The 14,615-nt window shown below is 50.4% G+C and overlaps 1 protein-coding gene across 1 annotated transcript; it reads right to left on the reverse strand.

The window, feature by feature from the left end:
• Window positions 1-12,345: 12,345 nt before the first annotated feature.
• GNG8 (G protein subunit gamma 8) lies at window positions 12,346-14,615 on the reverse strand. The gene is made up of 3 exons (XM_016192162.2): window positions 14,287-14,615; window positions 12,994-13,079; window positions 12,346-12,539 (listed from the first exon to the last, which is right to left on the reverse strand). The coding sequence occupies exons 2-3, from the start codon at window positions 13,075-13,077 to the stop codon at window positions 12,411-12,413; spliced, it is 213 nt and encodes a 70-aa protein (XP_016047648.1). The 5' UTR covers window positions 13,078-13,079; window positions 14,287-14,615; the 3' UTR covers window positions 12,346-12,410.

Here is a 14,615-nt window from a genome sequence, read left to right on the forward strand (position 1 = left end):
TAGATGAATAAAGCATTAAAAAAAAAAAAAAGGAAGAGGGAGTCGGGTGGTAGCGCAGCGGGTTAAGCACACGTGGCGCAAAGCACAAAGACTGGTATAAGGATCCTGGTTCGAGCCCCTTGGCTCCCCACCTGCAGGGGAGTCGCATCACAAATGGTGAAGCAGGTCTGCAGGTGTCTGTCTTTCTCTCCCCCTCTCTGTCTTCCTCTCCTCTCTGGATTTCTCTCTGTCCTATCCAACAACAGAAACAACAACAACAATAATAATAACCACAACAACGGTAAAACAAGGGCAACGAAAGGGGAAAAAATGGTCTCCAGGAGCAGTGGATTCGTGGTGCAGGCACCAAGCCCTGGCAATAACCCTGGAGACAAAAAAAAAAAAAAAAAAAAAAAAAGGAGAAAAGGAAAAGAGAAGAGGCTGAGGAGATAGGTTGGTTCTGCAAAAACGTTTTCATGCCTGAGGCTTTCAGTTCCCAGGTTGGAACCAATTCCCAGCACCACCATAAACCAAAGCTAAGCAGTGTTCCAGTAAAAGAAAAGAAAAGATTTTATAAAGGGGCAAGGCAGACCAGGGATCCCTGGGGTGTGCTGGGCACACCTCCACTCACCTCCCTAGGCCCTTCCCTTTTGTTCCCAGATATGTTTTCAGCCAGAACCCACTGGCCAAGCCCACAAAGAGCCACAAATGCCCTCACTTCACTCAGGTGTCTGGAAGTAAGATATCACCCTGCTTGCTGGTCTAATCGAGGCAGCTTCTGGGCTAGGGAGCTGCGGCATGGGACTGCTCCAAGTGGCTGGGTCGGGTTGGCAGCTCCCCTCCCTCCCACAGCTAGAGAGGGGACTCAGCTCCCAGGAGGGACTCTAGGATGGGGATAAGAGAAAGGTCAGCTCAGAGAAAACTGGAAATGAACACCCAGCACCCCAAAGGGCAGGGAGGCAGTGCCAGGGAGGGAGGTGGTATGATAGGGGCTCATCAGTGTGTGGTTACTGGGAACTGGGTGGCCTAAATGAGCATTTTGTCATTTCCACTTCTGCTTTTGTGTTTAACAGTACAAAGAGAAATTGAGAGAGCAGAGGGGGAGAGAGACACCTGCAGTGCTGTTTCACTGTGAAGCTCTCCCTGTCCACAGGTGGGGAGCAGGGGCTTGACCCTAGGTCCTTGCACATGCTTAGTCAAGTGCCCCACCACCCAGCCCCCTTTTTATTTCTTTTTCTCCCTTCCTCAGCTCCTCCCTCTTTCTTCATACTTGCCTTTCTTCCTTCTTTGCTCTCTCTCCCTTTCTCTCTTTCTTCCTTTCTTCGACCCCCCCCCCCCCCATAGAGACAGAGAAGGCAGAGAGTAAAGGAAACCACAGCTCTGAAATTTCCTTCAGTGGTGGAGTCCTGGCCCAAACCTGGGTTGCACACATGGCAAAGCAGCACATTGAAGGAAGCTTTGGTGCTGGTGCTGTGGTCTCTTTCTCCATCTCCCTGTTTCTCTGTCTCTATCTAAAAACAAACCAAACACACACACACACACACACACACACACATACACACCAGTCCCCACTACACTGGGGGAAGTGTTATTGTCATGATGTCTTTCCTTCTCTCCTTCTGTCTCTGTCTATGTGCAGAATTAAAATGCATAAAGCAAATAATTGCATGGCTCTTGGTGGTAGTGGTGGTGGGGTTGCTTTGCAGAGAGTGCAACTCTCATTGATTCATCCCAGCCGCCTCCAGGAAGCCTTCACATCACTACTGGCATTTATTAGTCACTCAACAAACCCTCACACATTCTACCATGTGCCAAGGGCAGGGACCACAGGGCTGAGCAGGCACCACGTGACATGTGACAAGTCATGGGAGAGGAAGGCTGTCGTGGGAGCCTGAGCAGGCAGGCAGGCAGGCAGAGCTGAGTCATCCTACACCCGGACCCCCATTTGGATGGACATGTGCAGGAGGAGCATCCAAACAGGCTGGGAAGTGGGGCTTTGGCGGGCCTCTCCCCTGCCTGATGACTGGACCTATGAGCAGACACCACCAACCTCAGATGGAAGATTGCCCTGGACCCGCCCCCAGCCTCACTCCCTGGCTTTGGTCCCCCTGGCCTGGCCTTGGGAGGAGGCTAGCCCTACCCCTCACTACCACCAGCTACTCAGCCTGTAAGAAGCTGCTACTTTCCTGCTGACAGATGGGCCTGGCAGGTTCCCCTGCATAGAGTCAGGGGCTGATTTTCTCTGTACCCCCACCTTTTTCCTTCCTTCTTTTAGTCTCCCTTCTCTTTTTATTTTGATAAGAATAAGAGACATTCGGGAACTGAGAGAGGAAAAGGAGATGGGAGAGAGAGAGAGACCTGCAGACCTTCTTCACTGTTTGTGACGCTTCACCCCTGCAGGGGAGGACTGGAAGCTTGAACCCAAGTCCTTACGAATGGTAACGTGAGCTCTACCGGGTGTGCCACCACACAGCCTCCTTCTTCCTTCTTTCTTTTTCTTTTCTTTTTTCTTTTTTGTCATCAGCTAGGTTTCACTGCTATGGGGGGACTTTTTCAGATAGGAAGAAGCAGATACAGAGAGAACAAGAGATCAAGACCATAGCATGGAAACTTCCTCCAATGCAACAGGGGCTGGGCTGGGCTGGGCTGGGCTTGAACCTGGGTCAAGAACATGACAAAGTCGTGCACTAACCAAGTGAGCTATGCCACTAGCCATTTCTCTCTTTTTCCCCTTCATTCTTTTTTTCTTTTTTTTTCTTTTAATTTTTTATTTATTATTGCATAGAGACAGAAAAATCAAGGGGGAAGAGGAGATAGAGAGGGAGAGAGAAAGAGATATCCACAGCCCTGTTTTACCACTTGTAAAGCTTCCCCCCCTGCAAGTGGGGACCAGGGGCTTGAACCTAGGTCCTTGTGCACTGTAATGTGAGTGCTTAACCAGGTGTGCCACCACCCGCCCTCCCTATTTATTTTTTTCATTATTGGGGCTTCACTATTTTAGGCTGACTTTTTCAGATAGAAAAAGAGAGATAGAGACACAGACAGAGACAGAAAAACTCCACCACACTGAAGCTTCCTCCAGTGTCATGGGGGGCAGACTTGAACCTGGGTCCTGTGCATGACTAAATAGGCACCTTCCCAGGTGAGCCGTCTGGTCAGCCCTAAGGAGGACTCTGTCCTCCTTTATAGTGGGGGGAGCCCTTAGGGAGAGGCAGACAGGCACTTGGTCTGCGGGTGCTGAGGCTGTCATGGAAGGAGCTGGCAGATATTCAGGAAAGTCTGGAGGGGTGTGTGTGGGGTGGGTGACTTGAAGAGCAGAGAAGAGGGGATCCCAGGAGAGGGGCCCAGGCAGAGAGAAACACAGAGCAGCACTCCCTGGAGTAGGGCAGAAATAGTGTCTCTGGACAGGTAAGGACTCCCTGGAGTGTGGAATAGGGTGTGGGGCAGGGAAGGGTGCGGTGGGGGCCGGCAGAGTAGCTCACTTGGCCGGACCTGCTTTGCCATGCACAGAAGCTGGGGTTAAGCCCGGCTGTGGTCCAGAAGGTGGTGCAGTGGAGAAAGCATTGGAGTCTCAAACATGACTCTCCTGAGTTCAATCCCGGACAGCACACATATCAGTATTATGCTGTTTCTCTTTCTCCCACTCTCCTCCTAGCTCTCGTTAACCAATAAATAAAATATTAAAGGAGTCAGGCGGTAGTGCAGTGGGTTAAGCACAGGTGGTGCAAAGCGCAAGGACGGGCATGAGGATCCCAGTTCAAGCCCCCAGCTCCCCACTTGCAGGGGAGTCGCTTCACAGGCGGTGAAGCAAGTCTGCAGGTGTCTTATCTTTCTCTCCCCCTCTGTCTTCCCCTCCTCTCTCCATTTCTCTCTGTCCTATCCAACAACAATGACATCAATAATAATAACTACAACAATAAAACAACAAGGGCAACAAAAAGGGAATACATAAATAAATAAATATTTAAAAAATATTAAAGAAAGAAAGCTTCAGTGGTCTGGGAGGTGGCGCAGTGGATTAAGCAATGGATTCTCAACCATGAGGTCCTGAGTTTGATCCCCGGCAGCACATGTACCAGAATGATGTCTGGTTCTTTCTCTCTTCCTATCTTTCTCATGAATAAATAAATAAGTTCTTAAAAAAAGATTCAAGCTCCCAGCTCCCCACCAGCAGGGGGTTCACCTCACAGTCGGTGATGTAGGTCTGTAGGTGTCTGTCTTTCTCTCCCCCTCTCTGTCTTCCCCTCCACCATTTCTCTCTGTCCTATCTTAACAATTATGACATCAATAACAACAACAACAACAAACAACAAAGGCAACAAAAGGGAAAATAAATAAAATTTAAAAAAATTAAAAAGAAAGAAGCCTTTAGTGCTGAGGTGCTTTTCTTTCTTTCTATCTGAAAAAGTCAACCAGGAGCTGTGAAGCCCCCATGATGGGGGGGGGGGGGAGAAAAGAAAAAAGAAAGGAAGGAAGGAGAAAAAGAAAGAGGAAATAAAAGAGAGAAAGGAGCGGTCAAAGAGTTCATCTGCACAGTGCGCGGCTTTGCCATGTGTGTGACCTAGGGGCCAGGCCAGCCCTCACCCCATACGGGAAGCTTTGGTGAGGGTCTCTTTCACTCTTTCTCTCTCTGCCTCTTTTGTCTCTATCTCAAAACAAAGAAAAAAACCAAAACAACAACAACAAAAACAAACAAACAAAAACCCAGCATCCCTTGCTGGGGAGGGTGCCATGAGAATTATGTGAGATGGGGTGTGCCAGTGGGGTGAGCACACACAGCCCCCTCGGGCACTGAGGTTTGGTCTCTGCCTCTTGACCTGCCTCTGACCCTGGGCTGACCTCACAGTGGGGAGACAGAAAGAACTGCTCGCAGCCACCCTGCTAACCAGATTATCCGGGTCTGCACGGGCACCCTGCCCTGCCCTGCCCTGCCCTGTCCCTGCTGGCTTTTATCTTTCAGTCTCTGTAGTGACCATATGGTGACCAGGAACCCACTTGCCTCCTCCTCCAAGCAGATCTCTCCTCTTTCTGGCCTTCCTTCTCCCCTCCCAGTCAGTCACCCTCCAGTCCCTGTGGAGGCAGGACCTACTGTGTACAGCTCCTGGCAGAGTGTCTCAAGAAACCGTCTTCCAGGGGGAGAAAGATAGAACATGCATTTTACCATGTGGAGGAACTGGGTTCAAGCCTCTGGCCACAGCATGGGAGCACCAGCTTCATGAGTGGTTGAGCAGTGCTGTGAAGTCTCTTGTCTCTGTATCTCTGTCTCTCTCTGCCTCTCCCCTTCTATCTTAGGGATGGGGCATGTCATTTGGTCTGCTTCTACCAAGGCAATGATGGGGGAACTGAAAATTCAATAAATCTAAAAGCTTTTTTTTATTCACAGCAGTACTAAGTGCTCCCTTAAAAATATTTATTTTTAGATAGAGACAGAGAGGCAGAGAGAGTAAAGGAGACACAACACCCAAGCTTCCTTCAGTGTGGGGGGCCAGCCGTGAACCTGGGTCACGCACGTGGCAAAGCACTGCGCTATCCTAGTGAGCTATTTCACCTGCCGCCCTAAGTGCTAACTTTTCAATAGCTAATGTTATATGGACCACGAATAACGTTATAAATAATCCAATGGTCATTAGCAGGAAAAAGATTTCCCACCCTTACTCTGTCTCCAAAATAAGGAAGGAAGGAAAGGAGGCCAGGTGGTGGCATACTTGGCTAAGTGCACAGGTTACCCGGCTCAAGAACCTGAGTTCAAAGCCCCAGCTCCCCACCTGTAGGGGGCAACTTCACAAGCGGTGAAGCGGGTGTGCAGGTGTCTCTCTTTAGCTCCCCTTTCCCCTGTCAATTTCTCTCTGTCCCGTCAAACAGAGAGAAAGGAAGGCAGGATGGAAGGATGGAAGGAAGAAAGGAAGGAAGGAAGAAGGAAGGAAGGAAGGAAGGAAGGAAGGAAGGAAGGAAGGAGAGGAAAGGAAGGGAGGGAGTGAGTCTGGGAAATGGCACTGTGTATAATGGTCTGAGCTCTCAAGCATGAGGTCCCAAATTTGATCCCCTGCAGCACATGTATCAGAGTGATGCTCTGCCTCTCTCTCTCTCTCTCTCTCCATCTCCTTCTATCCCTTTAATAAATAAAGAAAAACAATCTTCAAAGAAAAGAAGAGAAAATGGCTGCAGGGAATGGTGGATTCATAATGCAGGCACTGAGCAGGGCCTCAGCACCCCAACTCTGCAGGTTGAAAACATTCAGATTAGACCTGGGAGCCCCAAAATTCTAAATTCCTGCCCATTCCTGATTGTTTTTTTAATGTATTTTATGTATTTTATTTTTGAGAGAGATGCAGAGAGAGAAAGACACAGAGAAACACCAGAGCACTGCTCAGCTCTGGTTTATGGTGGTGCGGGGGATTAAACCTGGGACTGGGGGGTCGGGCCTTAGCGCAGCGGGTTAAGCCAGGTGGTGCAAAGCCCAAGGACCGGCCTAGGAATCCCGGTTCGAGCCCCCGGCTCCCCACCTGCAGGGGAGTCGCTTCACAGACGGTGAAGCAGGTCTGCAGGTGTCTTTCTCTCCCCCTCTGTCTTCCCCTCCTCTCTCCATTTCTCTCTGTCCTATCCAACAGCGAACGACACCAGAAATAACAATGATAATAATGTCAGGGCTACAACAACAATGGCAACAAAAAGGGAAAAAAATGGCTTCCAGGAGCAGTGGATTCATGGTGCAGGCACTTCTTCTTCTAGCGTTTGCCCTTCTTCCGTAGCCAGTCAACAGCATCAGGTTGAGCCTGATGTAAAGTTTCGAGACCTCCTTTGAATCTGGAGAGGTGGCAGTCGTTGACTATGTGGGTCATAGTCTGTCTGGAGCCGCAGGGGCAGTTCGGGTCGTCTCTGGCTCCCCAGCGATGGAACATAGCGGCGCACCGGCCATGGCCTGTTCAATAGCGATTGAGGAGGGCCCAGTCATAACGTGCTAGGTCAAAGCCGGGTTGCAGGCACTGAGCCCCAGCAATAGCCCTGGAGGCAAAAAAAAAAAAAAAACCCAACAAAATCTGGGACTTTGGGGCCTCAAGCATGACAGTCTCTTTGCATAACCACTATGATATCTAGAGCCCCCCCCCCCCCCCGCCGCCCTCCTGATTCTTATAGATGTAAAGAGGCTGTTAGGTCTACAATATTCTGGAATCCTGGTAATTTCCCTTCCAGCATCTCTCCCTCCTTCCCCTCACCCCTTCCAGCAGAGCTCATCCTTGGCTCCATCCGAACCCCACCTCCCTCGGGGCTCCCACAGACATGATGCAACCGTCCGGGAGCCGGCTGAGAGATGGCAGCAGGAGGGAGATGTAATTACAGTCGCTTCTGCCTCAATTCAACAGGAAGCTCAGAGCTGGGGCCCAGGGGGCCCTCACTCGGATTGAGTGGCAGCTGGCTGGCCAGACTCACGCACAGCGCCCCCTGGAGGAGAGGGTAGAGCCCCCTCCTTCCAGATCCCTCAGCCCCAAGCTGGGGAGAGACCAGAGGAGGCAAAGAATATGCAGGCTCAGAGATAAGGAACCGAAGCCACAGCTCAACCAGCCTGCATTCCTTGTCTTCAAGACATTTCACCTTTCTTTTTCTTCATTCCAGCATAAGAAGCCCCTGGCACAGGCTCAGTCGCTGGCCCTCAACCCTGGGAGACAATAGAGCCTGGTGGGGACTCTGGCAACTTAAAAATCCCAGCAGCTTGTGGTCATCTGGTGGGATTCTGCAATTCTGAGGTCCCCAGGCCTTTGGAAGAATCCAGAAATATGGGCTTCAGTGTAGAAATAATCTCATTTTCAATTTGGCAACTAAGTAAAGAAATTTTTTAGGTTCAGGGAGATAGTCCAACCTGATAGCATCAGCTTACAAGCCTGACGCTTCCAACATCTGAGGTTTGATCCTTAGCACCTCCTTATGCCAGAGCTGAATAATGCCCTGTTCTCTATCTAAAAATTAACCTTTGGGGACATAGCGCAGCAGGTGAAGCGTAGGTGACGCAAAGCACAAAGACCCCAGCAATAACCCTGGAGGCAAAAATAAATAAATAAACAAATATAATAAATAGAAAGCCAGTGACCAGTAGAGTGCACACTTTACCGTGCACAATGACCTGGGTGCAAACCCCTGGCCACCACAAGGGAGCACTATGCAGAAAGGCAAGTTAGCATAAGCAGTGGAGTGGTGCTGTGGTATCCCTCCTTCTCTCTGTGTCTCTCTCCCTCAAGCTAGGGAAAAGAAAAACAAATCCCCTGGAAGTAGATTCTCACAGGGCCAAAGCTTCCGCAAAGCCCTGGCAGCCAAAACAAAACAGAAGGCTGGAAAGTAATCTTACCTACCAACTAGGTCATCTGCCTTGCCCAGGACTGAGTCCCAGCACCTCAAGGGAGTGCCACTGGCACCAGGGGAGGTTATGGGACTGTGGTGGCTCTCCTTCTCTGTCTCTCTTCCTGAATGAAAAAGCAATCTGAGAGCAATAAAAGCACCCACACCCCACACCTACACACACACACACACACACACACACCACTTTTAAGGGGCTAAGTGCTGGCACAAATGGTAAAGCACACAGCACTAAGCACAAAAACCCAGCTTCAGCACCCACCCTGGGAGGAAGCTACAGGAGCATCAGAGAAGTGGTGCAAGTGTCTCTCCTCTCTCTCTCTGTCTGTATCTAACCCTCCATCTAAAGAAGAAGAAAAAAAAGACTGCTGGGAATGGTAGAAACATGCAGGCATCAAGCCCCACTGATAATTCCAGTGGCCAAAAAAAAATTCTAAATTTTGTTTTTTTGTTTGTTTATGTATTTATTTTTAGTGAAAGAGATACAGAGGGGGCTGGGCAGTGGCATACCTGGTTAAGTGTACATAGTACTAAGTGCAAGAAGCTGCACAAGGATCTGGGTTCGAGCCCTCATCTCCTCACCAGCAGGGGGGATGCCTCACAGGTTTGCAAGTGTCTATCTTTCCCTCCCTTTCTATCTTCCCTCCCCTCTCCATTTCTCTCTGTATTACCATATAAAATAGAATAAATTTTAAAAAATCAAAAAAGGAAAAAATGGCTGGCAAGAATGGTGGATTTGTAGTGCCAGGACTGAGCCCCAGTGATAACCCTGGAGAAAATAATAATAGAGAAGAGAAGAAAAGGAAAGACAGAGATACAGAGATAGAGACCACTACTCAGCTCTGGGTGATGATAGTGCTGAGGATTGAACCTGAGACTTCAGTTTCTCAGGCAGGAAAGTCTTTTTTAAAAAATATTTTTGTAAATATTTATTTATTCCCTTTTGTTGCCCTTGTTGTTTTTTTGTTGTTGTATTTATTATTGTTGGATAGGACAGAGAGAAATCAAGAGAGGAGGGGAAGACAGAGAGGGGGAGAGAAAGATAGACACCTGCAAACCTGCTTCACCGCCTGTGAAGCAACTCCCCTGCAGGTAGGGAGCCGGGGGCTCGAACCAGGATTTTTTTGCCGGTCCTTGCACTTTGCACCATATGTGTTTAACCCGCTGCTCTACCGCCCAACTCCCAGGAAAGTCTTTTGTATGACCATTATTCTGTCTCCTGAGGATCCCTCTAGAAAAAAAAAAAGGGAGGGAGTCTGGTGGTAGCTCAGCAGGTTAAGCGCAGGTGGCGCAAAGCAAAACGACTGGTGTAAGGATCCCGGTTCCAGCCCCCGGCTTCCCACCTGCAGGGGGGGGTCACTTCACAGGCAGTGACGCAGGTCTGCAGGTGTTTGTCTTTCTCTCCCCCTCTCTATCTTCCTCTCCTCTCTACATTTCTCTGTCCTTTCCAACAACAATGACATCAATAACAACAATAATAACTACAACAATAAAACAACAAGGGCAACAAAAGAAAATAAATATTTTTTAAAAATTAAAAAAAAAGAAAAAGAAATGGCAGGGGTAGATAGATAATTATTATGCAAAGAGACTCTCATGCCTGAGGCTCCAAAGTCCCAGGTTTGGTCCCCAGAACCACCATAAGCCAGAACCGAACAGTGCTTTGCTTAAAAAAAGAAATAAAAGAAATACATTTAAACATTAAGTAAACCCAAAATAGGAAGTCAAGCAAACATAGTTGCAGTTATGCCATATAGTCCAGTGGGTCAGGAACATGTGAACTTGGAAACAGGAATCTGACCATCATCCCTTTGTTCTGTGTCCCCAGAGCAAAGCACATCATTGTGACCAGGCAGGTAGTTTAGTGACAGAGCAAAGGACTTGCATATGTGAGGTCATGAGCTCCGTTCCATTCCTGGCATGACCATCTGCTGAACTGAATGATGCTCTGGTCTTCTCTCTCTTTCTCTGATTAAGTTTTTTTTTTTTTTTAAAAAATTTATTTCCTTTTCTTGCCCTTGTTGTTTTATTGTTGTAATTATTGTTGTTGTTGTTACTGATGTCATTGTTGTTGGATAGGACAGAGAGAAATGGAGAGAGGAGGGGAAGACAGAGAGGGGGAGAGAAAGATAGACACCTGCAGACCTGCTTCACTGCCTGTGAAGCGACTCCCCTGCAGGTGGGGAGTCAGGGGCTTGAACCGGGATCCTTACACAGGTCCTTGCGCTTTGCACCATATGCGCTTAACAAATAAGTTTTATTTAATGATGACTTTTTAATCTTTTCTTCCTTTCTATCTTTCTTATTTTCTCCAGGGTTATTGTGGGGCTCGATGCCAGAACTACGAATCTATTGCTCCTGGTGGCCATTTTTTCCATTTTATTGGACAGGACAGAGATAAATTGAGAGAGGAGGGGGAGATAATGAGGGAGAAAGACCTGCTTTGCTGCTTGTGAAGCAATCCTCCTGTAGGTGGGGCTTGAACCCAGAGCCTTGCACTTAGTACTTTGTGTGCTTAACTGGGTGTACCACTGTCCAGCCCCCATTAAATGTTTTATTATTATTTTTTAAATATTTATTTATTTCCTTTTGTTGCCCTTGTTATTTTATTGTTGTAGTGATTGTTGTTGTTATTGATGTCGTTGCTGTTGGATAGGACAGAGAGAAAATGGAGAGAGGAGGGGAAGACAGAGAGGGGAGAAAGACACCTGCAGACCTGCTTCACCACTTGTGAAGCGACTCCCCAGCAGGTGGAGAGCCGGGGGCCTGAACCGGGATCCTTACACCTTACACGCAGTGGGCTTTGCGCCATGTGCGCTTAACCCACTGCGCTACTGCCCAACTCCCCCATTAAATGTTTTTAAAAATAAAATAAAGTAATTCTTTTAAAAGGAAAATAATAAGATGGGGAAAGATAACATAATGACTATGCAGGAAAACTTTCAGGCCTGAGGTTTCAAAGTCCCAGGTTCAATCCCTGATACCACCATCAACTAAGCAGTGCTCTGGTTCCCAAGTTTTATTATACTTTCTCCCAGCTTAGATGTTCCCTCTTTCAGGAAGCTCTCCCAGAGCACCCCCATTGCTGCGCCCCCTTTTGAGTTTTCCCACCCCAGCCCTGCCATTCTGGGCCATCTCTATTCTGGGAATATGTAAAGCTGTCATTGACTCTGAGTCCCAGGAGTGTAGTGTCTGGTCTGAGTCACAGCTGTTTCCTTAAGTTCACAGATGCTTAGAAGAATGAATGAATGAATGAATGAATGAAGTGCAAGGCTCAAGAACAGACATGACAGAGGTTAACTGGAAGTGAACAAAAGGGAATGAGGGGCCTGGTGGTGCACCTGATATAGAACACACACATTACCATGCACAAGGACCTGGTTCAAGCCCCTGCTTCCCACTTGCAGGGTGGGGGGTGACTTTATCAGGGGTGAAGCAGGTCTTCAGGTGTCTTTCTGTCTCCCTCTCTGTCTCCCCTTCCCCTCTCAATTTATTTGTTTTTATTTAAAATAAATAAATAAAAAGGGGAGTGATTCCTTATGCAGATACTGGGTTACAGTGAAAACCCTGGTGGTAATAATTTTTTTAAATGGGAGCTTGTGAGATGGAATTATTCAGAAGTGAGAGGGGCAGGCTGCACTGAGCTTCCTTAGAACTTTAGACCCAGCACGGAGCAAAGAAGAGGCCAACTAAGGGATGCAGTGGGCAATGAAGTCCACGACCTTCACCCTTTTACCTCTTTGCTGTGTGATTTTTAGCACATGGCCACCTCTTACTTAAGTTTCCTCATCTGAAAACTACTGAATATTACAAATGAAATAATCCTAAGAGAAGCCAAGGTCCCAGAGTCGCAATGCTGGCCAGGGCCCCTCATTTGCTTCTTGCTTCGAATTCCCTGGGCGTCCACACCCCCATCCGCCCCCACGTGACTTCAGAAGGGTTGAGAAGGGACGTGGGTGCCTCCCTAGTGTCCCCACGTACTGCATGTGACTCAATTACTCCCTTAAGCACAGACACCACCACAGTCACCACAGTTTATTGAGTTCATTCTTTGGCGGGGATGGGGAGGTAGAAAGAGGGAGGGTTCAGAGCAGGACGCAGAAGAGGCGCTTGTCACGGAAGGGGTTCTCTGCTGCTGGCACCGGCGTCACCAGCGGGTCGTCTTTGGCATGAGTCTCGCAGAAGGCCAGGAGCTCGGCAGCGGCCTGGGACACCTGGGGCGCCCACAGCCCCGCTCAGAACCCGGCCCTTGCCCATCAAACAACCCGCCCTTATATACTAGGGCTTGACCAGGCCCCGCCCCCTACAGGGCTCCTCCCACTGACTGGCCCACCCTAGTAAGTCCTGCCCCGGCCCGGGCTTCTTCCATTGGCCTTCCCGCCCACAATCCCCTCCTCGTAAACGACCACGCCCCTATAGGCCACGCCTTATCCCCCCAGGCTGCTGCGCTTGCCTTTTCTGGCCCCTACAGCCCAACGAGGACATAGCCCCGCCCCCTCGGGTCCCGCCCCCTGCGTAGGCTCCTCCCATTACCCGGGCCCCTCCGCAGACACTGCCCTACCCCTTTCCCCCACTCACCCACCCACCCAGGTGATCTCTCCAAGGGAATTTCCCCACCCAGACCCTCAGGCCCCCCCACCCCACCTCCCTCTCCACCCGACCTGGCACCTTCATGCGGTCGATGTTCACCTCCAGCTTCAGCTGTTCCACCGTCTTGCGGGCCTCCGCGATCTTGGCCATGTTGTTGGACATGGCTGCGTTGGGGAAGGGGTTAAAAGCCGGGCAGGAGAGAGGGACTGGGGGGGGGGGGTGCTGTGGGCCGGGACAACTGTGCATCCTCCTCGGAAGGGGTCGTGGTGGGACCCCCGAAGGGTAGGCGTGAGACGGAGTAACGTAGGCGGAAGAGCACTCAGTTGGGGTCCCCAGAGGCAGGTGGAGAAGGGAGAGGAAAAGAGAAGGGGGTGCAGAGAAAAGAAGATGGGGCACCCAGAGGTAGGCCGGATGGGGGGGGTGATGAGCGAGGAAGACGCTAAGAGAAGGGACAGAGGGGTGCACAGAGTGGGGGGCTGAGGAAGGTGGGGGGAGGAAGGGCCGGGGGTGAGGGCAGACAGGGAGGAGGCTGGGAGGCTGAGAGCAGGACAGGGCCACAGGTGCAGGATCCGGAGCCAGGTGTCCTTCTCCCCCCATCCCCCGCCCCTGGGAAAGAGCAGGAGTCAGGAGGGGGCCCTCCCCAGGCCAATTAGCGGGGACTCCAGGGAGAAGAAGGAATTAAGATCGCGGCGGGAGGGGCGCAGAGGGGGCCTCATTAGGCCCTGGGCAGCAGCTGCCCCTCCACCCCCCTTGGGGAGCCCCCACCCCAGCCCTGGCCACCTCAAAGGCTCCTCTGCTCATTAGCAGCCTGGGGGTGGGGGTGGTACAGCCTTGACTGGGAGAGGAGAGAGAGAGAAACACACATGGAGGGACAGAGAGAGAGAGAAAAGGACAGAGGGAGAGATTGAGGCACTGGGGGAAATACAGGAGGGGGAGAAAGAGAGCAGTAAGGGGGAAAAGAGATGGAGAGAATGCAGAAGGGATGAACAGAGGAATAAGAGAAAGAGTGACAGCAGGGAGAGAGGCAGAGAAGGGACAAAGGACTGAGAAGGGCAGGGTGGGGATGGAGTATGGGGTTAGAGAGGATGGACAGAAGGACTGGTGGAGGAATAGAGGAAGGATGCTGATGGAAGGGAGATGTGAGAGAGAAAGAAAAGGAGGAGGAGGGAGATGTAAGAGAGAGAGAGGAAAGGAGGGGAGGAGATGAAGTGATGAAGGGGGAGAGAGGAGGGTCAAGGAGGAACACACGGTGGAGACCCAGCCACAGTGACACAGAAGTACAAAGTCATTCATTCACTCAGCCCTCACTCATTCATTCTTGGGTGAACAGAGTGATGGGGATGGAGCAGGGGAACCAGGACTGTCTCCTACCTGTTGCTGCTTCAGGCAGGATGGCGGGCAGGATGGCGGCGGGTGGTGGAGGCTGGGAAGCTGTGACTAGGTGGCCCCCTCCCTGCCCTGCCCCGCCCCCTCTCCTGGGGCGCAGTCCCTGCAGACCGCCTCCTGCCTCCCCTGCCACCTCCACCCCGCCAACCTGGGTCCTGTCTCTGCATCTGTCCTCCCCTGCTTTGTTTTCCTGAGTTTCAATCCCCGTGTCACTGTGGCTCCTGTCCACTGTCTCTCTCCCTCTATCTCTCTTCCAGCCTCCTCCATGTCTCTCAAACACACACACACACACACACACACACACACACACACAC

Source organism: Erinaceus europaeus, chromosome 2 (genome assembly GCF_950295315.1).
Source record: "Erinaceus europaeus chromosome 2, mEriEur2.1, whole genome shotgun sequence".
Lineage (NCBI taxonomy): Eukaryota > Metazoa > Chordata > Mammalia > Eulipotyphla > Erinaceidae > Erinaceus > Erinaceus europaeus.

Coding starts and splice junctions, on each gene's coding strand:
- GNG8 (XM_016192162.2), bottom strand. CDS start 13,077: ATGTCCAACAACATGGCCAAGATCGCGGAGGCCCGCAAGACGGTGGAA. Junction 12,540..12,993: donor TGAACATCGACCGCATGAAG/GTGCCAGGTCGG, acceptor TGGGCGCCCCAG/GTGTCCCAGGCCGCTGCCGA.